The sequence below is a fragment of the Solanum stenotomum genome, chromosome 11 (genome assembly GCF_019186545.1).
Source record: "Solanum stenotomum isolate F172 chromosome 11, ASM1918654v1, whole genome shotgun sequence".
NCBI classification, from domain to species: Eukaryota; Viridiplantae; Streptophyta; class Magnoliopsida; order Solanales; family Solanaceae; genus Solanum; species Solanum stenotomum.
In genome coordinates this window covers 19,673,317-19,700,784 of record NC_064292.1, presented here as the reverse complement: position 1 = coordinate 19,700,784, position 27,468 = coordinate 19,673,317, and the positions used below count along the sequence as shown (strand labels likewise).

At 37.2% G+C, this 27,468-nt stretch overlaps 2 protein-coding genes across 4 annotated transcripts in view; both read right to left on the bottom strand.

Annotated features, from left to right (window-relative positions):
* The window catches only part of LOC125844769 (tubulin-folding cofactor E), a 375,181-nt gene that overhangs the window by 253,748 nt on the left and 93,965 nt on the right, over positions 1–27,468 (bottom strand). The window lies entirely within an intron of this gene.
* LOC125844766 (bifunctional aspartokinase/homoserine dehydrogenase, chloroplastic-like) lies at positions 1,005–25,236 on the bottom strand. The gene is made up of 18 exons (XM_049524098.1): positions 25,049–25,236; positions 22,030–22,103; positions 21,568–21,942; positions 21,128–21,216; positions 20,714–21,017; positions 20,536–20,588; positions 20,232–20,446; positions 20,069–20,156; positions 19,878–19,991; positions 18,538–18,636; positions 18,139–18,333; positions 16,313–16,395; positions 15,374–15,599; positions 14,999–15,144; positions 14,709–14,844; positions 14,117–14,200; positions 13,943–14,035; positions 1,005–1,544 (listed from the first exon to the last, which is right to left on the bottom strand). The coding sequence occupies exons 1-18, from the start codon at positions 25,183–25,185 to the stop codon at positions 1,299–1,301; spliced, it is 2,757 nt and encodes a 918-aa protein (XP_049380055.1). The 5' UTR covers positions 25,186–25,236; the 3' UTR covers positions 1,005–1,298.

Sequence of the window (27,468 nt, the reverse complement as noted above, 5' to 3'; positions counted from 1 at the left end):
ATGAATAGTAAAACATGCATGTGGGCTTTAACAACAAAACTTTAAAACTGAATATATACAATAATAGAAAATACTGAAATTAATAGCAAAACTTGTGAACAATTTGTAGTAAAGTATATGTTCTTGTTGTTATTTGTAAACAAGACAAGTTTTGTCAATCCGGCAAAACTTTGTGAACAATTTATACCAAAGTTATGCCTCGCCGAACTAACGAAAACAACAAATTTCATCAATCCAATAAGACTTGTGTACCAAAGTTATGCCCTGAGATCTTTTTGCACAAATTCCTTAAACAAGAAAAAAATTAAATAGCATTGTTAAAGTATCATATTTATGCAGATATCCTAATTTAAAGTGATGAAAATTTGGAAATTATCAAAGCACAAAACTTTGAAACTCTCTCATTAATGAAATTGCAACTGTGAATTTCATAACTAGTAGATAATAGGGTGATACGAAAAAATACATAAAATAATTTAATGATTTAATTTATTAGTTAGATTCTCATATAATATAAAAAATATGGCAACTGACAAGTATCAACGGACAAAAACACTAACAGGAAAAAGATATTATCTTTTGCTTCAAATGAAAGGTAATTTATAGTTAAGTTTATAGAGAAGTTCACTGTGTTCTTCCTTGATATGCTCTGATGATTGTCTGGTGATTGTTGTTCAGTGCTATGTCCATTTGCGTTTGAACAGTGATAATATACCTTGCTGTCTGGTCCTAGTGACATTTCTTCCATTATACTCCCTAAAACTTCTTAAATCTATTAAATTCAAACGTGATTTTTCTTATTGTTCATTTGATAATGACAGGAACATAGAAAAACTGGGTGTCTGGTGAATGCAAGTTGGGAGGGAGGAGCCTATACCCCAACATCATTAGACTATTATCTGTTGTGGAGAAAACTCTTCATTGAATTTGGAAAGCCGTATGTGAGATAATTAAAGGAAACAAAATCACCTTCTACACTGAAAATAACATTTATTGCATCGAAAACATCACCAATCCACTTCACTAACAAGGAAGTATCCCTACAAGATATGTGCATCTCGGCCAAAATACAGCTTAATCAAACCAAATCATAAATGAGCAAGTTACAATAACTTCTATAGAACAAGAGAAGAGCCTAGTCAACCTAGTCACAGAGTGAGCCACACTTTAGCTGAAACTGCAACACCATTCATGTGAAACATGACAGAGGAAGAAGAATAACTGATGGTTACTCAGAAAGGCAGAAGAAAATTTGATGGTACTCAGAAAGGTAGAATAAGTGGATCGCAGTAAATGAATTATGATGGAGCGCCAAGATAGGATGCAAGCCGCAAGATGTCACAGAATACTCCACCGGCTGTCACTTCAGCCCCAGCACCAGGACCACGCACTATTAGAGGTTGCTTCGCATATCTTTCAGTTGTGAATGCAATTATGTTATCTGATCCAGAGAGTTGTGCAAATGGATGCTCTTTGCTGTATCTTTGCAGCTCAACAGTCCCTCTTCCATTGACAACATCCACGACTCCAACATATCTCAAAACCTACATAACACAGCATTTTTTCATATAAAAATAGCACATATACAGGAAAGCAGATCATATAATACATGCAAAGTGACCTACTCCAACAAATGGCAACAATTTTGAGACGAAAAATATTGTCATGCATGTGCAGATGTGTTGCTTCTGAAATAGATTGAAGTCTTGAACCACACAAAGATGATGCTTGTGACCTAAACAACCATTACATTAGAGATGAACAATTTCTAAGGTATCCAGGCATCTTCCAGCAAAACTTCTCTCACTCAGTTTTTGCCTCAAAAGATTGAATGAAATCAGTAGTCAATTGATGAAGAACAGCTCTACATTCTATGAATAATCTGGTAATTCTTTCATTGAAATGCAAAATGAATCAGCTATGCAATAATTGTTAATGAGCGAAATACACAAACATTTCATGCTTCTCTTTCCTACTGTTTTCTATCTTATTAAATGTTGTTTTACTTCCTCTATCCTAAATTTAACTTCCACGTTCAACATAGTACAGATATTAAAATGGCATGGGAAAAAGTGTATTTGCCAAAGTTAGAAAATCATCGTCAGCATTTTCAAGAGCATAGATAAAAAGTTTGAATGTGAAGTGTCAAATGAGTCCCATGTAAAGTTTCTATACGTATGTAATGTGTGGGAAAACTTCTCGTTCCAGGAAAATATTTTACTTGATTGAAATGGTCATTTGCTCAGAATAGGATGAAGGTGCCGACTGATGAGAAGACTGACAGGTCCTATGCATTGGTGATTGGGTATATGTCAAGCTTCAACCCTATAGACGATTCTCGAGAAAATGACCAAAATGGTCCTTAATGTATGGGCAATGCTTTATTTTATCCTTAATATATTTCGCTAGATTGAAATGATCTTTAATATATACAAAGGTGTTCATTTTGGTCCTTAATATATTTCACTTGATTGAAATGGTCTTCAATGTATGACAAAGATGTTCATTTTGGTCCTTCATATATTTCACTTGATTAAAATGGTCCTTAATGTATAGCAAAGTGTTCATTTTGGTTTTTTTCCCTATACCTAACAGAATTATCAAAAAAGTATTAAATTTAATGGTGGACCCCACATTGGTATTAGGTCAGTGGAAAAATATTTTAGAAAAGAGAAAATAGTAAATTTTGTTGGAGAAAGTAGAGAAAATGGTGTTAGATTTTATGAAGTTCTTTCTTTGGAGCTAACAAAGAAGATAACAATGGTGAATTTGTTAGCCGGGTCCATAATTAAATTTAACACTTCTTTTTTTCATAAATTTGTTAGGTTTTGGGTAAACAACCAAAATGAACACCTTTTGTTATACATTAAGGACTATTTCATTCAAGTTAAATATATTAAGGACCAAAAGAAACACCTTTGTTATATATTAAGGACCATTTCAATCAAAAAATGAAATATATTAAGGACCAAAATAAAGCATTACCCATACATTAAGGACCATTTTGGTCATTTTCTCGAGAATTGTCGGTAAGGTTGAAGCTTAACATATACCCAATCACCAAATAGGACCTGTCAGTCCTCTTCTTATCAGCCTGCAACTTCATCCTACTCTTAGCCCTGAGAAAATGACACTTCAAGGCTCTCAAAGTGGCCTCTCTAGCCTGTAAACTTCTGTCAACAGTCTCCAAGTTGGAATCAGAAGGAATGTAGAGAAGCAAAGGGGTGGTTTGTGGCCATACACTACTTCACAAGGAGTCATCTGTGTAGAGGAGTGGTAGGTGGCATTGTACCACCATTCTGCTAATGGTAACCACTGTGGCCATTCCTTGGGTTTCTCAAATGTCATGCAGCTAAGGTAACACTCGAGACCCCTGTTGACAACCTCAGTCTGTCCATCGGTGGTGTTGGAAGTCAGCAATGTGACCTTCTGCAGCTTAGACAATTCCTTCCAGAACTTACTAATAAAGATCACATCCCTGTCAGATGCAATGGACTTTGCATTACCATGTAGTCTGAAGACAGTGTCCATATACACCTGAGCCACATCTAAGGAAGAACAAGGGTGCGTGCTTGAGGATCATGAAGTGAGCAGTGTTACCAAAGGCGCGCTTAAGCCCTAAAGCGAGGCTCAAAACGTGTTGAGCGCTTCGCCTCGCTTTATGTGCGCTTCAGTGTCGTCATCAAAGTTCTAAGACAAACTTTTCCTTGTCAATGAGTCTCTTATGAAGAAGTGACACTAAACATTTGATATTTAACTTTATCATATTTTTTTTTCAACTTCTTTGGTCATATATTTGTCATTCATGGTTATAATTATTAGTCTTGGACTAAACAAACACATTTTATGTTTTTCTCCCTTTGCGCCTTTTTTCATTAAAGCCCACGCTTTATTTGCGCTTAAAGCCCCCACGGACCTTAGAGCTTTTTTGCACTTTTCGCTTTTAATAACACTGGAAGTGAGCAGCCTTACTGAGTTAATCCACTACTACAAAAATCACATCCTTGTCTGCAGCTTTAGGTAGCCCCTCTGTAAAATCCATGGAGACATCCTGCCATACTATATCAGGGATGGGAAGAGGTTGGAGTAGGCCAGGTGAAGGAAGCAACATTCTCATGTTTACACCTCTGGTACACCCTCACTCCCTAACAAAAACATAAACATCCCGCTTCATTTTCTTCCCATAACACCCCTGCTTGTGCCTCTTCAAGGTTGCAGAAATACCTAGATGACTCCCTATTGAGCTCCCATGGTAGAAAGCAATAAGTTGCTTTCTGATGTTAGGATTGTGGCCAACCATAATCTTACCCTTTCTACTAAGTATTCCCCTGTAACACCCCGGAAATTCTATGACTTAAGTTAGAGACTCACCTTGTGAATAATGACTTAAAAATAGTTAAAATGATGTTTCTAAACCTAATTTAATGCAATTGACTTGGTTTGGAAGAGTAAAAGTCTAAACGTCAAGAAACGACCACGACGTCCGGAAACTAGAGAAGAATGTGTTCTAGTGTGTCCTTAGGTTTTGGGCAGGTTTGGGAGTGTCGTATGATGGTATAATCTTGTAAAAAGGTTTAAATTAGGTAAATATATGTTTATAGGGTCAAAACGTTCGAATACGACGCCCCGGGGCCACTCTAAGGGGCCCCGAGGAGGACCCCAACCTTGGCCAAAGGCAGCTTGCAAATTGCACTTGGTGGGAATAGCTCCGCGTCGCAGACTAGCTCCCCCAAGGAGCACAACGTTTGTTCGCGATGCGGTCATGTCGCGGACCCTATTGTCTCGAAATTTAATTCCAAATATCTTCAGGGAACAGCTCCGCATCACGGACTTGTTCCGCAACGAAAATGCAGAAATTCAGAAATCGGTTTTTACTTCATTAAAGAGTCCAACTAAGTAAGGGGTATTTAGGGTACTTTAGAGGACGTGTATATAATGATTTTTAGGTCAATTTACCTCACTTTTATCACTCAAACACAAAACCCCAAAGATCTAAACCTAAAGTTCCTCCTCCTCTCTACTATCTCTCTCTCCTAAAGAACTCCATTGAAGAAGATTGAAGCTTCAAGAAGAAGACCAACTCTCCAAGGTTTCAACTCGGATTTTCGTGGTTAATTCGTCAATAAGGCATGGTTCCTTATCACTCTTGGGATTCCTTTCCCCAAGAGGCCCCTTCAAGATGAATTTCAAAATCTCCAATTTCTAGGTTTCAATCCAAAAATGTGGGTCTTCTTTCTAAAGTGAAATTGATGTTATAAACCGACTTTGATTGATGTTATATGAACAATTATGGATGAATTTATGTTGTATTGGTGGTTTCTTGAAGAATTCCCCATGAGACCCATGTTTCTCCTTCTTTTCCTAATCCTAACCCTAGTTTGTGTTGGATATCGATTGAAGGCTATGAATTGAATGTGATGTTATGTAATTCATGTTTGTATGATGATTCTACCCTAGGTTATGTATAATTTCTATGAAATTAGGGTTGAGTCTTTGAATGAAGCCTTGAAGGCTATGAAGGGAATATGTCAATTGCTTATATTGATGTTGATTATGTTATTACTTCATGAATTACCTTGTATTATGTATTGGTTATGAATTGTTTGGTAATTGAAGTATGGAGGTCCCACGAAGGGCAAGAAGGTATGAAGGTTGGTTCTTCTTTGAACTTAAGTATGAAAGGTGAATTACTTAGATTGTAATTATGTTATACCTAATGTGTTGTTATGGTGTTGATGACCTAGTTTCCTCATCCTTAACCCTCTACACTTGAATTAGCTATGAAGTATGTATGTATGTTAATCTTTCTACTTTTGGTGTAAAGAAGTAGGTTTAGAGGATATAGATCAGTTTGTAGATATATTAAGATCTCTGTAAGTATCTTGTCTTTTAGTTGTTGTTTTTTTTTATCTAACACTTTTTGATGGTGTCCAGCATGTCCTTAATGCTGAGGAATACACATTTACCAGTTTCAAAAAAAAAAAGTATGTATGTATGTTATGGTATGATTGTTATATGATTGAAAGGTAGTCCTCATGATTATAGTGTAATGTAAAGTGAAAGGTTTACTCACTTGCTAAGTGTTTCTAAAGTGAAAGGATTGTTACTCACTTATGAACACATATGAGCTATTGTGGTAAGATGTCTACATAAGAGCGTAGTAAAGGCTAATGTGAACTTATGTGATGACTAAAGATGATTACAAAAGGGAATTAGATGCTTAGCACCGAAAGGGCATGTAAATGAGATGGGGGTCTCACGTTTAGCAAGTCCGGTTCCCCACATGGGTTTCCTCACGTTTAGCAAGTCCGGATTACCCACGGTATTGTTGTCTCATGAGATGGAAACCCCCACGTTTAGTAAGTTAGGGTTTCTAGAAGCAATCTCCTTGACCCTTAACTATGTGCCCACATAGGACTCTAGCTTAGTGGATCCACCTAGATAGCTATGTACGAATGGTTACACCTTAGGCAAGTGTTAAACCCTGTCTTTTCGGTGTGGGAGTAGAACACTGGATTCCATGTAGCTCTCATGGTCTATGTCGGTTATTGCAATATTTCCCTAATGTAAAAGTAAATGAAGGTATGAAAGGTGTGAACTGTTACTAGGGCTTTCTTAAGGGTTTCTACATAGTGTAAGGGAGGGTATGAGACTTCTCTTGCACATTGCACTTGTGGGATCCTAAGAGATGGTTGTAGTAATGTTCTCTTATGATTATGATGATTATGACTTATGGATGTTGAAGCTATGTTATGTATGAACATTATGAATATGGTAAGTTATGATGAAATNGTTATGTATGAACATTATAAATATGGTAAGTTATGATGAAATATGATCTTATGAATGTATGCATGAAGTAGGTTGCTTAATGTGATATTTGGCTTTGAATAGGGTTATGGGGTTCTATTCTTTGCATTGCACTAGTATTGCTTGGGTTGTCTACATGTTGGGATGATATTATGTTGGGTTGGACTACGAAGCTTACTTTGTGTGCATATTGGATTTACTTGGTAAAAAGCATGTTTTGACTAAATGTCCTTTTATGCATGTTTCAATGGTTTTTATGCATAGTAGCCATACTTAGTACGTGTGTTGAACTAACCCATATATTTCTCCCTTTTCCCCAAACATTTAGGTTCGGGCCATTGAGGATTCAAGCTTACTTCTCAAGACACTTGGAGTTGCTTCCCCAAGTTGGTGAGTCCTCAAGTCCGAGGACAAGACCCTATGATTTAGCTTCTATGTTTAGTTCTTTGCTTATGTTGAAAGACATTGTTGTACTTTCCTATTTCAAGACTTCTCATTGATGTAAGGGCTAAGTCCCATTTTCGATACTTCTATGTCTAGATGGTGCATTGTGACGAAGTTAGATTCTGTTTTTCGTATATGAAGTGAAGTTGAACTTCCAAAGTAAAAGATTTAAATTTTCCGTGATTTTATTCTATGATACATGTTATGATGAAGGCTAAGGGCTTGTATAAGACCACTTCGAGGTCAAATACGCCGGTAGCGACTAGGGGATGCTCTTGGGTCGTTACAACCCCCTTGAAATTTATAGTAAGCCTTGTGAGCAGTCCCTGCATTAATTGTTTGCAGTAGCTTCTGGAAGTGAGGGTCTTGACTCCATGTAAGCTTGTAGGCCAACATGCACACTAGATATGCTAAGCAACTGAGGTAGCTCCTCCTTTTATGGAGAAGGCATCAGCCGCAATGTTTTCTTTCCCTTTTTTATAAGCAATGTCATAGTCATAGCCAAGCAATTTCAATTTTCACCAACCATTTCTGTTGGCTAGGTGTTATTATCCTCTACTACGATAGGAATTTAAGGTTGTAATGGTCTGTTTTGATAATAAAGCGCCTCCCCAACAAATAAGGTTCCACTTCTGTACTGCAGTAACTAATGCCAACAACTCCCTTTCATAGATTGACAGGCCTTGGTTATACAGGAAGTATTACCAAAGATAGGATCTGACCACAATCCAATCATGCTATCTTGTGGAGAGTAGAACTTCAAGAAAAAATACTTCAAATTTGAAAGTTAGTGGCTGAGGGTAGAAGGGTTCAAAGAAAAGGTAAGCCAGTGGTGGGGAGCTTTTGTTGTTAAGGGGAGGCCTGTGACTATATTTTAGCTGAGAAACTGAAGATGCTAAAAGAAAACTTAAAAGAGTAGAATAGAAATAACAGGGGCAATTGGAAACAAAGAAAGGGTGACATTTTAAACCAGCTGGCAGCCTTGGAGGCAATCCAAGAACAAAGAGCTCTCACTGATGATGAGGCATTGCAAAAATCAAACTTGGCTATAGAGTTTGAAGAAGTTGCAAGAAATGAGGAGATAGCTTGGAGACGGATCAAGAATACAATGGTTGAAACAGGGAGACAACAATACAAAATACTTCCATAGGATAGCTACAGCTCACAAAAGGGTAAACTCCATAGATAACTTGAAGGTGGATGGTATGGAGGTGACAGATCCAGAAGAGATCAAAGAAGCTATTCAAAATTACTACAAGAACCTATATAAGGGACAGAAGAGTGGCACAGAAGAGTGGAGGCCAGAATTAGTGTTACATGAAGCTACAACGATTTCTGGAGAAGAACAGGAGGAGCTACAAAGACAATTTGAAGAGGATGAAATCTTGGAAGGCATTAAATTGTGTGCTATGGAGAAGGCACCAGAGCCGGATGGATTCCCTATGTCCTTTTTTCTGGCTTTTTGGGAACTTATGAAGGAGGACATCATGAAGACACTCCAATACTTCTATGAATATCATAAGTTCGAGAAAAGCTTCAATACAACATTCATTGCCTTGATCCCAAAGAAGGTTAAAACTTCAAAGTTGAAAGATTTTAGACCTATAAGTCTCATAGGTGGAATATATAAAATAGTGGCAAAGATACTGGCTGAAAGACTCAAGAAGGTGGTTAACAATTTAGTTAACAAGTATCAGATGGCATTTATAAAAGGAAGACAGATCACGAATGCAACCCTAATTGCTAGTGAGTGTGTGGACTCGACAAAAAGGGGCAGAAGCAGGTGTCATGTGTAAGCTAGACATAGAAAAAGCTTATGATCATGTCAACTAGAGATTCTTGTTGAATACTCTCAAACAAATGGGCTTTGGTGAGAAATGGTTGAAATGGATTGACTTTTGCATTAAAACTGTCAAGTTCTCTGTTTTGGTGAATGGTGAACCTGTAGGTTTTTTTGGTTCTGAAAGTGGTCTTAGACAAGGTGACCCTCTGTTTATACTTTTTTTGAAATACTTTATACTAGCAATGGAGGGATTTGATAGCATGATGAGGATAGCATTACATAATAGATGGATTAAGGGGTTTGAGATAGGAAATAGCAGAGGGGAAATAATGGAGGTATATCACCTACGGTATGCAGATGACACAGTGCTCTTTTTGTGAGCCAAAGGTTGAACAAATAGGTTACATAGAATGATTTTTGACTATTTTTGAAGCTTTTTCTGGCTTGAAAGTTAACTGGGGAAAAACCAGTTTGTTCCCTATAAAGGAGGTACCAAACATCCAAAATCTTGCAATCATTTTAGGGTGCAAAGTTGAAAATATGCGTACTACATACCTTGGTATGCCTCTGGGCAGTGAACACAAAGCAGGGGAAATTTGGGATGGAATAATAGAGAAAACTGAAAAAAGATTGGCTAGGTGGAAGGCACAGTACATATCACTAGGAGGGAGGCTCATCCTTATCAACTTTGTACTTGATACACTTCCAACGTATGTAATGTCTCTATTTCTCATACCTCCCAAAGTTATGAAAAAGATGGACAGACTTAGGAGGGATTTTCTGTGGCATGGATGTAAAGAGGGCAAAGGATATAAACTAGTCAATTGGCAGACAGCAATGCACAGTAGAGAGCAAGGTGGTTTGGGCTTCAGAAATCTGAGAGCACAGAACAATAGTCTATTGGTGAAATGGATCTGGAGATACAATAGGGAGGATGGGAGGTGATTAGACACAACTTTGGTGAACTCAACCCATGGTGTACCAATGTGAGCACTGATACTAACGGGGTTGGAGTCTGGAAGACCATTAGAGCCCTATGGCCCAAATTGGAAAGGAACTTGCAGAAGATAGTTGGAGATGGGAAAAGAATAAAATTCTGGAAGGAGCAAGTCCATTAATGGAGATCTTCCCAGACCTGTTTATTCTAAGCAACAACCCAGATGACACCATTTATGATACATGGAGTGCATAGGGATGGAACTTTTTCTTTAGCAGATTGCTAAATGACTGCGAGATTTAGCCAATCTGCTAAGTAGGATTGATGATTTCAATGGCACTACTGCTGAACCAGATACATTAAGATGGAAACACAATATAGATGGGAAATTCTCTGTTAAAAGGGTTTATATAATGGAAGAAAGGGTACAGTATAGAGGGCAACCAAAAATATGGAGAAAGTTATGGAAGAGTCCATCCCGAAACAAGGTAAAATGCTTTACTTGGTTGGTGGTTAAAAGAGCATGCCTAACACAAGAAGTTTTGAAGAAAAAAGAGGCCATCATAGTTTCCAGGTGCTTCTTATGCAATGAGACAAATGAAACAAACAGTCATCTATTTTTGCACTGCACATTTACAACACAACTTTGGTCTCTATTTCTCAACACAACAAAGACAAGTTGGACTATACCAGAGCATACTGCAGATTTGCTTAGCTGCTGGATGAAAAGAGGAGGTAGCACAAAAGTCAAAATAAGTGGTGGAGGATCATCCCACAATGCATCTGGTGGACAGTTTGGAGTGAGAGAAATGGGAGGTGTTATGAAGATAGATCCAATTCCATCTAGAAAGTTAAATGGAATTGTATAATATCTTTCTACTTTTGGTATAAAGAAGTAGGTTTGAAGGATATAGATCAATGTAGATTTATTAAGATCTCTGTAAGTATCTTCTTTTCTATTTGTTTTTTTATCCAACACTTTCTGATGGTGTCCAGCATGTCCTTAATGCTGAGGAATACACATTTACTACTTTCAAAATTAAAAAAAGCAATAGATTTGCCCTCTTGATCCAACACTGCTCCAATGTCATCTCCTGAGGCATCAGTCTCTACCACAAACTCTTTAGTGAAATCAGGAAGAGCAAGAATGAGGGCTGATGTAATGGCCAATTTCAGTTGTTCAAAAGCATGAGTGGCAGTTTCAGAAAAAGTGAAACTACTATTCTTTAGTAAGTCAGTGAGGGGTCTAGCAATGCTCCCATAGCCCTGGACAAACCTTCTACTACCCAGTGAGGCCAAGGAACCCCCTTAAAGCTTTAATGCTTGTTGGTTGTGGCTGACTGAGAACAACACTTACCTTCTGGCCATCCATAGCAACACCATGCACTGAAACTATGTGTCCCAAGTAATTAACTTGAGTTAACCCAAAAGCACACTTGCTTTTTTTGACGAACAGTTTGTTGGCTTTCAGTGTCCTGAAAACCTCTTCCAAGTGCAACAAATGATCCCTCCAGCTAGAACTGTATATTAACATGTCATCGAAAAATACCAGGATGAATTTCCTGACATAAGGAGAGAAACTGGTTCATCAAGCTATAATCAGTAGAAAGAGCATTGGTTAAGCCAAACGGCATGAACAAAAACTCATAATGTCCATGGTGTATCGTGAATGCATTCTTGAGAATATCTTCCTCAACCATCCTAATCTTGATGGTAGCCAGACCTCTTCTTGAGCATATCTTCCTCAGCCATCCTAAGCTTGATGGTAGCCAGACCTCAAGTCCAGCTTTGAAAAGTATTCAACACTATGCAGCTCATCCAGTAATTGGGAATTCATCCTTCACTGTGCTTTTGTTCAACTCCCTGTTGTCTACACACATCCTCCGTGTACCATTCTTCTTTTTTACCATCACAATTGGAGAGGAATAGGGGTTGATACCATTCCTTATAACTCTGATTCAAGCAGTTCCTCCACCATCTTTTCAATCTCATCCTTCTGAATCACAGGATGCATATAGGCCTAATATTGATTGGTGAAATACTCTCCTTCAGTGTAATCTTGCAGTCATGCTATCTAGAGGGTGGTAGTTCAGTAGGCCCTTTGAAAAGGTCCTCACACTTATCTAACACCATTTGTAAGTCTTCAAGGGTTGCAGGGTCTTCTACCTTCCCTTCCATAAATCATAATCAAGAGGCTAGCATCTATCTATGGGACTGTCTCTTTCAATACTCCCACAGAGATCATGCATAATGCAGCAGGTTTGGCCAACAACTTGTCCATTTGACCTTGCTGGTTTGGTTTAGCAGTAGGAGGTCGGAAACCTCTGAAACACCTTCTGTCCCATGAGAGTGAACTCCATTTTTAGCTGCCTAAAATTCCATACAATGTCCCCAGTGTAATCAAACACTGTATATGCCCAGCACCATTTTACAACCTCCAATAGGTAAAACCAGCATATCAGACTCAAACACCACATCTTGCATTTTCCAAGTTAACATTGTTGTTGTTGACTTTGTTCCCATCTGCTACAGACAGTAAAAGGGTTAATGGTTGTCAAGCAACACCCAACCTATGACCAACAGTGAATTTTTCATCACAATTGAAACACAATCCCTTTGCTCTCCTTTCCTCCATTTCAGTAGGACTCAAAAATTTTGGTCTGTAAAGATTCCTTTGGTGAGTAACTTGGGCTTGGGGAGGGTTGGTTTTGGTTATGAGATGGCTGGTGGTACGTTAGGAAAATGCTGGATTTCAGTAATTTGATCTAGGTAGGGAGGGGTTGGAAGGGTAACTATTTTTTTTGTAGGTAGTGGTTGTTGTAAGGCTAGGGTTTGTTCTTGGATTCTGGTTAAAGCTAATATCCCTCTGTAGGGACCTAGTAGCAAACATCTTCACAATAAACCAATTTCAAGCTTCAATCCCCTAATGAAACAGCTCACGACACAGTCATCTGCCAATTCTACTCTAGTTAACAGTTCATCAAATGTATCAACATAATCTTGTCCAGATGATACCTGTTGAAGGTCTTTGGAATGCCCCATAGGGTCATCAAACAGCTCTGTCCCAAACCTGGAGTGTACAAGCATTTCACATATTCTCCCCCAACTTGGCCATTCCCTAGTAAGTCGATTCTTCATCTAGGTATGATGCCACAACAATGCTTTCCCCTCCAATCTACAAGAAGCCAATTTGACTCGAGAAGTTGTTGGTGTCTCATCCACTTCAAAGAACTGGTCACATTTGTATAGCCAATCTCGCAACCCACAACCATCAAATTTGGGAAATTCTACTTGATAATTCCGTGTGGGTACCTAATACTCCTCCCCTCTCATTACTTCAGTCCTTCTGACTCCATTTTCCCTCACATGAGGCAATAATGGTTCAGCAGGTCAACCTGTTGACATAGAAGTGATCATTTTATTTATCTCATCCATGGCCTGCGTGACCTTGAAAATCCACTATTCTGACCAATTCTGTCACAGATCCCACCACTAAATCCATGTAGCCCTTCTCATCTCTTGCATTCTAGTACTGTGATCACCCATTCCACCAATCCAAGGCGACGGCTCCGACACCAGTGATACGATCTCAAAGAAAAAAGAAATTGTGATATTCTTAAGAACAACTTCACAGTTCCTAAACAAATACCCAAATAGAAGAAGTAGCAACTCACTGATTGCCGATTAATTCTCCAAAAGATGATTACAAAAGGCAAATGAGCCCAGCTTATATGCAATTGAAATAGCAAGGAATGAGAATTGGCGGGACAAGTAGTTATAACTAACTAATTGAATCCAGCACATGCCTCTCACATGTGCTGTAACAGAACTCTGAGCTAACTTCTCCTAATTACAATCTAATTGGAAAATCAGATAGAAAAGGTACATAACACAAGATGACCATCACAGAACAAAGTATCTGTAACATTCAAGCTCATTTCTGTAAAATTTAAGTCCAGAGTACTCACTTCCCCAGTGTCTTCAGCCTCGTGCCTCTGCGCAGCCATCTGTTGATCAAATTGTGGCAACTGCTGCATAAATTCCTCAGGAGATGCACTAGACTGGAAAAACAGCCAAAAATTACTTCATGGAAAAAAACAGCTATCTAACTAATGCTGCACATGATTAAACGAAGAACTCACCCTTAATGGTTCAGGCACAAGGCTCTGAACGGGGATATCTGAAAGCTCTAGCTGTAACCCACTTTCCCTAGCAAGAATTATCACCTGGAACAGGGAAGCCATTGTATAAGAAAATAGAAGTAGTCAATGTGGAATCAGAACTTACTTTAATTTCTTATGTTTTGGATGACAAGGAAAATCTGCACAAGTACAACATCAGCTGGAATGGTATATGGACATAAATAACTTGATCAGCATTGTATTTGCAACACAAAGTCATGAATTAGAATTTCATTATACAGTGACCATCTTTAAGAATACAATCAGAGTATTATACTCTGGGCATGTAGTAATCCCAAGATGTCATTTTCTGCAAAATACTAATCACGGACTTAGTGGGAAAATGGAAATCAAGGAATCAGTTTATTTTAGGCTACCAAGGGTATATCGGAAACAGACTATCTACCCCACAAAGGTAGGGGTAAGAATCTGAGTACATCCTACCCTCCCCTGACCTCACTTGTGGTATTACACTGGATATATTGTTGTTGTAGTAGTTTATTTTAGGCTATAAATGAAATGAAATAAAATACTTGAAACCATCATCAAATACCTTTCTGGCAACATCTGTTCCAGATAGGTCATCCCTTGGATCTGGTTCAGTATAACCTGCCTCTTTTGCCTCCTTCACAACTTGGCTGAACGCCCTTGAGCCCGTAAAGTTATTGAATATGTAACTCAAAGTTCCGCTGCAAAAACAAGAGAAATAAACTGAATACGAGGAAACCAAACTAACAAATTTCATTTCCCATAGTGCATGAGGGAGTGAAGCATGAATCACCTTATCAGTAACAATTAAATATTTAGAAATTTGCAACAAGTGCAAATCACAATGATACCAACCTAAAAATGCCCTCAATCCGCAGGATCTTGTCCCCAGTTTCAAGAAGTCCACGTAAGGTGCTAATGATTGGTAGACCAGCTCCAACAGTAGCTTCATAGAAGTAATGAGTGTATGATTGTCGCTGTAGAGCTCTCAGCTTCAAGTACTGGAAGCAATTTATGGAAAGAAAAATGCAATAATAGGTATGAGAAGATCCAGTCTCAACTATTTCATAATTTTCAGTAAAAGGGAGAAATACAACACTTTCAAAAATCGTCATCTTTTCTCCTCTATGATTGAGTGGAAAGAAGGTGAAAGCAGAAATATTACCAGAAAATGGTGAAAAGTTGAGGTTCTATTTCCAGAAAGCGGGCAATACGAAAGTACGTAGTTACCTGGTCTAGCGGTCCTGAATTAGCCTTTTTATTTGGGGTGACAACATGTATTCCTCTATGCAACCAGCCAAAGTAATGGCTTGCGACATCAGAGTCTGCAGTGCAGTCCACCATTACAGTGTTTGGGATAAAATGATTGCCACGTACATGGTGAACAAACTTATTCATGTCGGCCATTTCTCCTTTTACACTTAGCAGCTCTCTCCATCTTGACAAGTCAATACCCCTGTCAACATTGACAAGAATGCCTTAGCATCATACTCCTAAAGAGCATTTAATATTATCAATAGACCATATGTACAGCAGTTATAGCCAGCCAGCCAAGCATTTGAAGTGCCATCAGAAACTAAGTTTGTATTTTCTTTGTTAATAATTCTTCAACAAACTCCCTCGTATTTGACACCAAATCAATTATTTTAAAAGTATTTCTAACCAAATAAATCATTCAAACTTTTTTTTCTTGTTCTTTTTAATAAGCCATTCAAACTTTTTTTCTTATTCTTTTTTCCTAGTGAAAGAATAAGATGGAAGGAGATTTACATGATATATTTCTCCCCTTTGATCGACTACAAATCACAATATTATTTTACTGAAACAATACAAATTTCGAAATTTGACTTCCGTTATTCAGCATGCAAGACTTACAAACTGTCATGCAAAACCAAATCATAATAAAACTTCTCTTGGAGGATTAACTGCAGATAAATAGATGTACATATTTTTAATTTACCATTACGTCATCAAATTCAAACAACAGAACGACTCAGTTCTATTTAGTTCATCAATCAGGTTGCTAATTGCAGCATGCTTAAATGTGCTGCTCTTTCATCTTTAAATCATTAAGTGTTGTTTCCCAACGTCGAAGCTGGGCCTAAGGCCATATTAGAAGCATAATATACATCAGTGAGCATGTAAAATAACATGACTTTCAAGACTTACGACTCGCTCAGTAGCATTGTCCTCGTTCCAGTTATACCCATCACACGTAAGTCAATGTTGAATTTCTCCTTTAAGACAGCTGTCTGCCAAAGAAAGAAAACTGTGAAGCGCTTTTAACCTAAGAACCTGAGTGTTGCATTCACAGCACTGATGCACAAAAAAGCACAATCAATTTAATCCAATATTATTCTAAGCTACTGGGAGAAAGACCAGGTGTTAGAACTTGAACAGATATGCAGGCTTGCAGATATATCCTCAGTATTCAACTAGTCGGAGGATAATGAAGTGTTCCTATGCATGCCATATTGTCTTCCACAAAAGTTCTAACCTTTGAAACAAGTCATATACAATATTCTGATAGTGTCCTCAATAAATGTCAAACAACATTCCAACGGGGAAAAAAAATACTATGATGGCTCCATTGCTTTATATATTAATTTGTTCTTTTTTTTGTCTGCAATTCAGCAATCCTGCCAAAAAACTAAGCTTTGGAAACAAAAGGTGCAAGTGACATCAAACACAAAAAAATACACTGGTTCAGGTCCACTTCCAGACATACTAACAACCACAGCAAGTGGACCAGATCACTAGAAAATTCCTTACTGGAACTGTAGCATTGCAGAGAGAGACCCTTCAGAAAAAGAAGAAAAAAATTGAGCAATAAGCAGGAAAACATGTATAATAGGCATGCAAAATTGGCCTTCATATCCTGATATGTGTTTCTTTCTACTTATGCTAGTTCTTATGTGTTTTACTCGCTTCTCTTGTTTCCTACTTATTTCTTTTCCAGAAGTAAACAAGGGGGAAAAGATAAAACAAACAATAACAACTTGTCTAGCAAGATGGTTTATGAAAAGATATTACCAATTTAAAAATGAGGGCCGACGTGCACCATAACCTGTTTAAAATATTGTTCCTCAAACAGAAGAACAGAAGCTAACATAGACATAAAGTTTAGAATAAAGTCTTGACTCGTCAAGTCTGACTTGTTAGCTGATGTTGTGTAGTGTTAAAAAATTGAAACAGTTAACCACATCTTCCAGCACATGTAGAAATGAGAAGAAGTAAACTACTCCAACAAGAAAGTTTTTAAGAGGCAAAATGACCTGCAGCTTGGAAATGCTGAAAGTCTCAACTAGATTAGATCTTTAGAAATTTAATGGATAGGGACAAGGGAACAACTTTATATATAAAGAAAGTTAATAAAGCAATAAATATAGCAAACATCACTCAAGTCACTAAAATTATGAATAAAAATCAGAATAGTAAATGTTTGTAAACCACTAGCAACAAAAGGAAACTCCATGGCACAAAAAGGGAGGAGAGGAAAAGAGTGATCAGAGAACAAGGAGACTCTAAACGAGACATGATCAGAAATTAATAGTCAACATCAATCAAAGGAAATCATGTCAAAATTGAAATTTAAAAGCAAAGTTGCAAAAGGAATGTAAAATTTCAATTGCAGTAGGTTAGAAATCATTATATTGTATCGTTTTAAGTGCTAATCAAATTTGAAAGAAACATCTATTGTTCAGAGCTTTTTACAGGTGTAATGAATAGATAGAAATGTGAAGTTGGACTTGGCCTTCCTCTGATGATGATTATGGGCTATGTTCCTAAGATCAGCCTTCAAAATTCTGAAGAGACTCAAAATATTACTGAGGGGGCATGGAGGGAAAATCAAAATATATTCTAGAAACAGCCATGGATATTAATATTATAAAAGAAATGATAACCACAGATTAGAAAATAGCTACTTAATTTCAATTGGAGAAGTCAGAGCAAAATAGGAAAGATCAAATTAACAAAAGGTTGAATTGACAGACCTGATCCTTTAATTGGTCAAGCAATGTGCCTCCAATCAATCCAGGTCCAACAATGCCCACAGCAATTATTGTTCTTGACAAATAAAATTTTGAGTGCACAGCACGCAAGGCTCTTACACAATCTTCTCGCTTAACAACTACTGTAATGTTGTACTCTGTGCAACCTTGAGCTATAGCACGGATGTTGATATTAGCCTGCACTAAAATGCTACTTTTTGAAGACTGACATTCAGAAAAAAAACCAAACTCAAATATGATTACATTATTCATATTGTAGTGGTTGCATTGTATAGTCCCTTGACATTTTGTTTGTGCTACTGTTGTTTTCACGAGATACAGCCACATACATAGTCACATCGAGAAATTTTTTTTATATATAAGGGTAGAAAATTGTCAAACCTTTGCAAGTGCAGTGAAAAGTGTAGCACTAACTCCAGGAGTGCTAGCCATTCTCTGACCAACAGCTGCCAAAATGCTACAGTTCGGGATTACTGCAATCTGAGAAGAATTTAAAGTAATATCAGGTTGTTTAAAAAGTACCCTTAATCAGGTAGCTACAGTATTATAATATTGCAACTTGTGAAGCGACTAAAAGAAGTGGCAATGACAACTTGATAGAATCTGAAGTTAGAAGAAAAATCCCCAAAAACACCAACACACTTTGCTACAGTAGAAAAAAACAAGTGAATCACACTGTTTCAAAGCTGAATCCAAAGGTCAAAGAAACCCTACACATTGAAACCATAAATTGCAAAATCTGGAAAATTGAGAAGAGTGGTTCAAGTCCTTTTTTATCTATAATCAATGCTTTGAATAGTGGGAATTTGTTTAGCAGCAGCATTATACGTAAAATTAGTTTCTTTAATGTCTGGTTTGTTAAATATTATTAAATCAGAGTAGCTATGCAGTGTGACTACACTTGTGAATTGGGATGCCCGTAATCAGTTTAATCAGCCCAGACAAAATATAGATTCTTCAGGCTTATCCTACTCTCCTCTCATTTCTGCGGTGTTAAGCCTCCATATCCATAATTTATTAGCTTGTTTCCAATCGGTTGGCCAGTTTTATTATCCTCCCTAGAGAAGAAAGACGTCTCAAGTAAGACTGAGTTAGTGCTTATATCACTGTTGATCAGGGGCATCTAAAAGCTGTTGTTTCAGGTTTTCCTCTTTTCTGTTTGCATCTACTAGACCTAGATTTTGACAGCCTTAACAATTTTTAGGCTATCTTGAGCTGATCTTTAAATTATTCAAGTTAGTGAAACCCAGAACCCAATGCCACAAATATCCAATCTGCCTATCGTTCATCATAACTTGTCCAATATGCTGTACACTGCTCAATCCAATTATGACAATACTCTTCCTCTTTCTGATCATATCAAGGCTCTCAGTGCTGCACAATGCATATCTAGCAACCATGTGAGAACAGGATTATATTCTTCAAGAGAAGACCTATTGAAGCTCTGTCACACAGCATCTTTACTGTGAATTCTCTTTTTTCATCTAACTGGTCTTGTACAACATCTAAATGAACAAGTTAAAAGATAAAAAGAGAAGGGGACCTTTATCACGTAACAGGGCTCAAATTAAAACCTTAACCAGGATATGGAAGGTGCAGTTGATGCAAAATGCATTTACTAAAGATGGTGCCAAGAACTGAACGCCCCGTTTTTCACTTTCTATTACAATTGGATCGACAACACTGCTAACTTCTCAAACGCAATCAGGAAAGCATAATACCTGAGAAAGTCGTCCGGCACTCAAAGCCTGACCAAACCTAGACTCCAAAACATCTGCAACAGCTTTCACCTCTTTCTCAGGCACAGCAAAGCACACTGAATGCTCACTGCTAGCCTGCAATATAGCTGCCAGTTAAAGTTCTTGTAGTCATAATAGTAACAACTACAACAGGAATCAGTGGATTAACGTACCTGGGATATCATGATTACATTAGCACCAACGTCTTTTACTGCACTAAAAATGGCGCTAGCAGTACCAGGAACACCAGCCATTCCGGTTCTGAAAAGGGTAATAAGCATCATGTAAAATAAAGAAATTATACATTGACTACTCCTGAATCAAGTGCAGCCTTACCCCTCAACATTCACAAGGGCTACATTGTCAATTGTTGCAAATCCTTTGACAAGGGATTCCAATTTTTGTCCATCTTCGTATTCATTTCCAGAAGATCGGCAGATCATTGTTCCAGGTGCAGAAAGGTTGAAGATATTTTTTATAACTATTGGAATGTCGTATTGCATCACTGGAACAATTGTTCGAGGATGTAAGACATTGGCACCGAAATAGGACTGCAGAAAAAATAAGAAATTTTGTTGTTACAAAGGGCCCTAAGAGGCCATACTAAATTCAGAAACTGCAGAGAATGTCATGACTTCACCATTTCCCACGCCTCTTGATACGACAATGTCTTCAGTATAACTGCCTCACTAACTGCAAATGAGGTATCTTTTAGTTGGAAAACATCCACATCAATGATAAATACTTAATAAAATTTTGGCTCATGAAAGTCCAGAAAGGCATCAAGTTAAAAAGGCATTCAATGAGCAAAGACGAACCTTTTCTAGGATCTGCACTATATACTCCATCAACATCTGTCCAGATTGTAACTTGACGTGCTTTTAAAAGAGCCCCCATTATAGCAGCGGAGAAATCACTACCATCTCTCTTCAAAGTAGTGGGAATATTCTGCGGAGTGGTAGCTATAAAGCCCGTTGCAATGATTGTTTTAGATGCATTGTTGGAGTACCATTTCTCAAGTCTCTCCTCTGACATCAAATAATCTGGATCAACTTGGTTAGAACTTGTCGGGTTCACAACAAGCACTTCCCTTGTGTCCATCCACTTACACTCTACACCATTCTGCAAGTATAAATTTAAAAGGTAGAGCCAAGATGTGGGGTGATTTTAATTTCATAACTAGAAGAACTAATTAGCTATGTAAGATTGGACAAAATCTACAAGAAACCCACCTTTCTGACAGCAGATGACAACAAATGTGCAGACCACAACTCTCCATGCCCTACTACAAAATCGGAAAAAGACTCTGTTGCATGACCAGCTGCAAAACAAGTAAGCTGTAAAGTTAAAAGGGGGGGCAGGTCAATCAAAGGAACTCCAATTAGGAACCAATTCAGTTCTAGCAAAAACAAAAGACTAAAGAAACAACCAGTATGCTAACCAGAGACTGAAGTAAAACCATAATTATGCACCGCAATATGCTTCCAATTAACCACGTGCAAAGGTATGAGGGAATGGGGATTGGAGTACTCTAAATTATTTTTCTTTTACGTCATCCTTTGTAGAACTAGAAATTTGCAATGGTGTTTACTTGGTTTGGGCAAAGAAGCATCAGGAAGCTTCCCCCCCCCCCCCCAGACATCGGGCAAACAAATGGGAAAAACAGGCATACCAATATATATTGCACGGAGCATGGATTTAAGGTTGTTGACGTCATCTTGCAGTTTAGATAAGAAACTAGCTAGGTCGTCTCCGTCAAGTAGATCAACAGCTGCTAATTTATGTTTCTCTCTAACAGCATCAAGTGCTGTTATATACGAGTCATCTCTCGACTGTGCCTTGTAAATCAGATCATACATCATGTCAGTTACTTTTGACATTGCAGATACCACTACCAACTTTCTCTCTGATTGATCAGCAGTTATTATCTCAGCTACATTCCCAATTCTTTCAGGTGTTCCTACACAGGTACCACCAAATTTATGAACAGACCAGCAATCACCCTTCGGGAGCTGAGTATTTTCTAGCGCTCCATCCAACGAGTATTCTGTCACAATATAGGATAAAGGAAGAGGAAATTAGCAACCAGAGAAAATCACACATGGATGACAAGAGCTTCAAGTGTAAAATAGACCTTTGCTCATCACAGCAGCACTTATGCTGAACTTTGATGATTCTCCTCTTTCCCATTGTGAACTAATTTCCACTCTGAAATGACATTATAAAACAAAAGCAAGGAAAGACTTTACTAAAACAGAAACAATGAGATTAAAAGAAGATTCTCAAAGTGTCCAGGATGCTTATTAGAAGTTTTTCGCAAAATAACAAAATTATAAGGACCTTTTAGCTTAAAGTAGATGTCACAGATGACGACAAAATATTCTCTTTTTTTTTTTTTTAACATTGGTAAAGTTCAAAATATTCTTTTTTTTTTTAAATTCGTTTCTTATTTTTGGTGTGGGGGGTAGTGGCATATTGAAAACCCCATGCCTCCAAACCCCCTACCCATGAGCCCAAAAGTGGCATTACCAATTTTGCTCCTTTAATGACTTGAAACCACAATCTTATGCTTTGAGGTGGAGGGCCCTTACCACTATGGTCATACTTTTTTTTTCCTTGAGAATGGTAAGTATACAGCTAATGGTCCTTATATTCCTTTTTTCCTTTTGCTCTTTTCTCCTTTTGGGAGGGTACACCTTAAAGTTGAACTGGAAGTTTAGACATGACAAAAACTAATCCATTATTTCTTATGCCTATACAGTTATTAGCCCAAAGTTTATTTATATATGAGGACCTCTTCAATGTTATGACATGCATTAGCAAGATAAACAAAATTTTGAAGAGTCTTACAACAGTCGACGGAAGGGAAGAAGTAGAATGATGTAATTTCAATTCTAATGGATCAGAAATCTCTTCTAAATTAGCAAGAGGAAGATAAAAGGAATTGGACTGCCTCAACCACCCGCAGATCGTTGCTTACTGTTTTTTCTGTAATCTTTGGATATCAAACATCAGCCTTATTTAACAAGTTCCCATCTTTTACAAGATCAAACATGGCTTACATTGCTAGCAGACACTCCTCAAATGGATTTTAACTATTCTCTTGACCTTCGCAAAATATCCTCACTTCTTTGCTAATCAATATTGTGAGGACATCAGTTAGCTGCTTTCTGTTTATGTTATTTCTTTCAGGTGATGACATTGTCCTAGTAAAACCACAAATGTGGCAAATTTTCTACCACCAATCTACTGTATCTGAACGGATAAAAAAAATTAGGAAGGTAACATTCTACATATCATCAGCACAATAGGTTGTGCTGGCAGTCTTATTTACAGATTTTGAATGAGCAAAATAACCGTTGTTGTTCTTCTTACAAGAATGGATAAAATCTTTAATGGACATAACATTGAAACTATACCAGTTGAATTCATTTTGGACTTGTTCATTTCAACAACTTTTTTTTTGAAACTGGTAAGTTTCATTTCAACAACTATTTATTGATTCAGTTGTTAATTGCAGGGATCAAGTGGCCAGGTCCAAACATCTTGCACTTCTTTATTCCTTCATAGTTTACTGCTAATTTCATTATCCACACCCTATATGGAGGTATCTCTTCTATATTGCATTGTAAACTCACTGCTCAGTTATGGAGTTCATTTCTTACTCTCACAGACACAAAATGGACCATGCCTAAGCACACTGCAGATCTTTTGAGCTGCTAGATTATAAGAGGTGGAAGCAAGAGCCAGAAGATATGATGGAAAATCATTCCACATTGCATCTGGTGGACTGTGTGGAAAGAGAGAAATAGTATATGTTTTGAAGATAACTCCAATTCCAATCATAAAGTATAATGGAATTGTATTGTGTCCTTTTTTTGGTGTAAAGAAACAGATATAGAGGAATTAGAGTTTGTAGATCTGTTAGGCTCTCTGTAAGTAGTTTCTCCCTTATTCTCTTCTTCTGTTCCTCTTTTGAAGGTAGAGGAATACAACATTACCAGTTTCAAAAAAAAATATACGGAGGTATGTCTGATCTGCTTCCTAAAAGATCCTGAATCCTTGAATTATACGTCCTCAAAGTCCTCCATACCATACCAATTAACTACCCATCAAATCCTCTCATTTTCTCCATGTTTCAACGCACATTCAGTAATCATAAGCATCTAAGGCTCAACTTCCCTGTCTTCTGCCACCCTCTATTGTCCTACATCAATTATAGTGCCAAACCAAAGAAACAGGTATTATCTGACACAGTGAAATTGATAAAAGTTTGCCCTTAATTAAAACATCAAATTAGAAATGCTTGTATTTGTGAAATATATTTTCACCAAGAAATACTTGCTTTCTTTCTTTTCTTCATGTTTGCCGATATGTGCCAATACATACACACTATTAACAATAATTTTTCTCTTTAAATTGCTCACATGACTCAACATAGATGTATACAAAATATTCATCTAGGATGTGGACCAAATACGGGAAATGTGAAATTTCCAGTGATTTCAAAAACTCTTTCCCAACCCCACCCCCTCCCCCCTCTCTCTCCAATAATCTAGCAAGTAACTGTCTCTGAAAATTTTGTAAAAGGACATCCATTTCACAGTCAGTTTTCATTGCTATGGTACAGCAGTTCAAAGCTTAAATGGAGTAGAATACAAGTAATTATCTGATGGAATAATTAGAAGTGTGAACCCACAAAAAAAAAGCACAGTAAAACTATGTCAAAGAAAGTTCCCAATCCTCCTCTCACTACTGAATAGAAGACCATAAACCACAAAAGGTAGCAGAATGATGAGATAATTCCAATAGTTTAAAGCATGTGTTTATCAGCATTACTTTTAATTTTATTCTGCTACCACTAGCATTTTCAGTTTGCTTTTACTAAAGTTGAAGACGATTACCCAATAACAAAGTCGCCCCTTTAAGATGTAACTAATCTGAAGCATTTAACACCCCAGCGATGTAAACTGTGCATAATCCCATTATCATTTTTTATCTTTCGATAAACACTGACATTACTCCCTCATTCCATCCCAAAACTTCAAACTTTACGACCCAAAATAAAAAAATAAAAATCGAAGATTGTTGACATCTGAATTAGAATACGGGCAACATGCAGAAATAAAGGAAAAAGAAAAATGAATAGTTACTTGAGAAAAGGAGAGCGTTGGAGGAGAGAAAATGGGTAGATCTTGTTAATGGTGGAAACCTTCGTCCTGTTAATCTTGAAATGTTTTGAGGAGAGATGAGATGAATAAGATGGAGAAATAGGAGACGAGAATGCCATTGTTGTTGATTCAGAGTAGGAGAAGAGAAGAGACAAGACAGACAAGGGAAGAGGGGGCTTAAGGTGGGGGAAGTAGGTTTAATCACTATTTTTCATTATTCTCTATTTCAAAAAGAATGACCCACCTTACAAAGTGAAAAATAAAATTCTCTATTTCAAAAAGAATGACTTACATTATAAAGTAAAAAACAGAAGACTACTGGTAATACATAGGGGTGGCAAATAGTTGAATTGAATTGAATTTGGATGGATTGAATATTGATTGAGCAAAAATGATTTAGATTACAATCCACCAAATAGAATATAAGTAAATATGGATTTGATCAAATATGATTTGTGTAAAATGGTTCTAACCCATTTAAAAATTTTGTTTTTCAAAAAAAAAAAAAATTACCCCTCCCCAGGCACCGAGGTATCCCCACCTTCCACCAACCTATCCCTAAATTTTTTTTGTTTTCCAAAAACAAAAAAAATCTGTTTTTTCAAAAAAAAAAAAAAATTACCCCCTCCGGGCACCGCCACCCCTCCTCCCACCTTCCACCAACCGATCCCTAATTTTTTTTATTTTTCTAAAACAAAAAAAAATCTGTTTTTTCAAATAAAAAATTACCCCTCCCCCGAGCACCCCCCCACCCCCCGCCCCCGCCCCCACTCCCACTCCCACACCTTCCACCAACCTATCCCTAAATTTNCCCCCCCCCCCACCTGTCTTCTAGAGCGCTAATGCGGTCCCAGATCCGTTGCATGGCTGCAACCACAATATTTTTCTTTTTAGTCTGTTTCAAAAAAATGACATCCTTCCTTTTTTTGGTAACATTTTAATTTCAGTTTTACACGTAGCATGTTTAAGGCCACAAATTAAAGAACAATTTTGTACATTTGTCATAACTTTAATTTAGGACCACTAGATTCAAAAGTCTTTTTTGTTTTCTTAAACTCTATGTCAAGTCAAAATGGGTTACTCTTTTTGAAATGGAAGGAGTATTAGCTAATGGTACATATCATTCATGTATGTTTCCCTGCTTACCATATCAATTGGTGGGACCTATAAAAATTGAGGGATCTGTTTGATAAAGCGTATAAAAATAATATTAAATATAGTATATTTGTAATGTTTGTATTAATTATACTTACATTAGTTATATATAGATTATTTTTATGTATTATTTGGTTTGGTGGATTAAAAATAGCATACATTGTATAAAAAAGTTTATTTATAAAGATATCCTGCACAATTATGGTGAAAAAGATGTAGAAAGGGGGCAAATGGGTCTTTGACCATGCTAATATATGCATTAAAATCATTGCATTATTAATATCTAGAAATTCATGATATTAGTAATACATACATTAATACACAATAGAGTGTATGGAAAAGAGTACCAAACAAGGTACTAGTTGTCACGCCTCGAACTACCCCTGAGACGCAGACACGGGACCTAGGACCTAGGACCACAAGTGATCCCAAGCTAACCATGTTGGCATGATCACGTGCATGCTAAAGATAATAAGCCGATGTGGAAGCTAGATTATAAATAAAATGAAAAGATGGGGAATACCTATATACTATAACTGAGATAAATGAAAACAGATGAGTTTAATACAACGAATATAATAACTCAATACTAAGTTGAATCTAATTATGTTTGAAAATAGCCTCTAACTGACTAGAAATGTTGGGACAGGCCTCAACTAAGTCTAGCAAAACTGAAACTAAAGGACTGAAAATACTGAAAAGAAACTCATGACTATTGTCCTTGAAGAATGAGGACTCACCACTGATTCTGTTGAACTGGAGATCGGGAACCGATATAAGCATGATCTGAATGTTAAGAACCTAAACCTATATCACGAGAAGATGTAGCGCAGAGTATGTGTCAGTACTTGAAAGGTATTGAGCATTCAGAATAGAATAAAGCTGAAATAACATATAACTAAACAAAGCATATAAGCAATGATATAATCTAAACATGATATAGATACTGAATACTGAGCTAACTGAATGCAATGACCAATTTATAACATGTTGAGACTGAATACTGAATATAATGATACATGGTCAATGCAATAGAATCTGACTAAACTGTGGGAGCTACTAATAACCAATAATAAAACCACATGAGCTAAATGTGGAGTCCGATGTATATGCCACATCGAGAGGACCCAATATACCCTGCCAAAGGTATAGAAGCATGCTGGCGTGATCACTGAAATGATGCCCACAGAAGGGACTTACAACCTACGTGGCTAGTAGTTATGGGACTATATGGGTACGCTGAACCC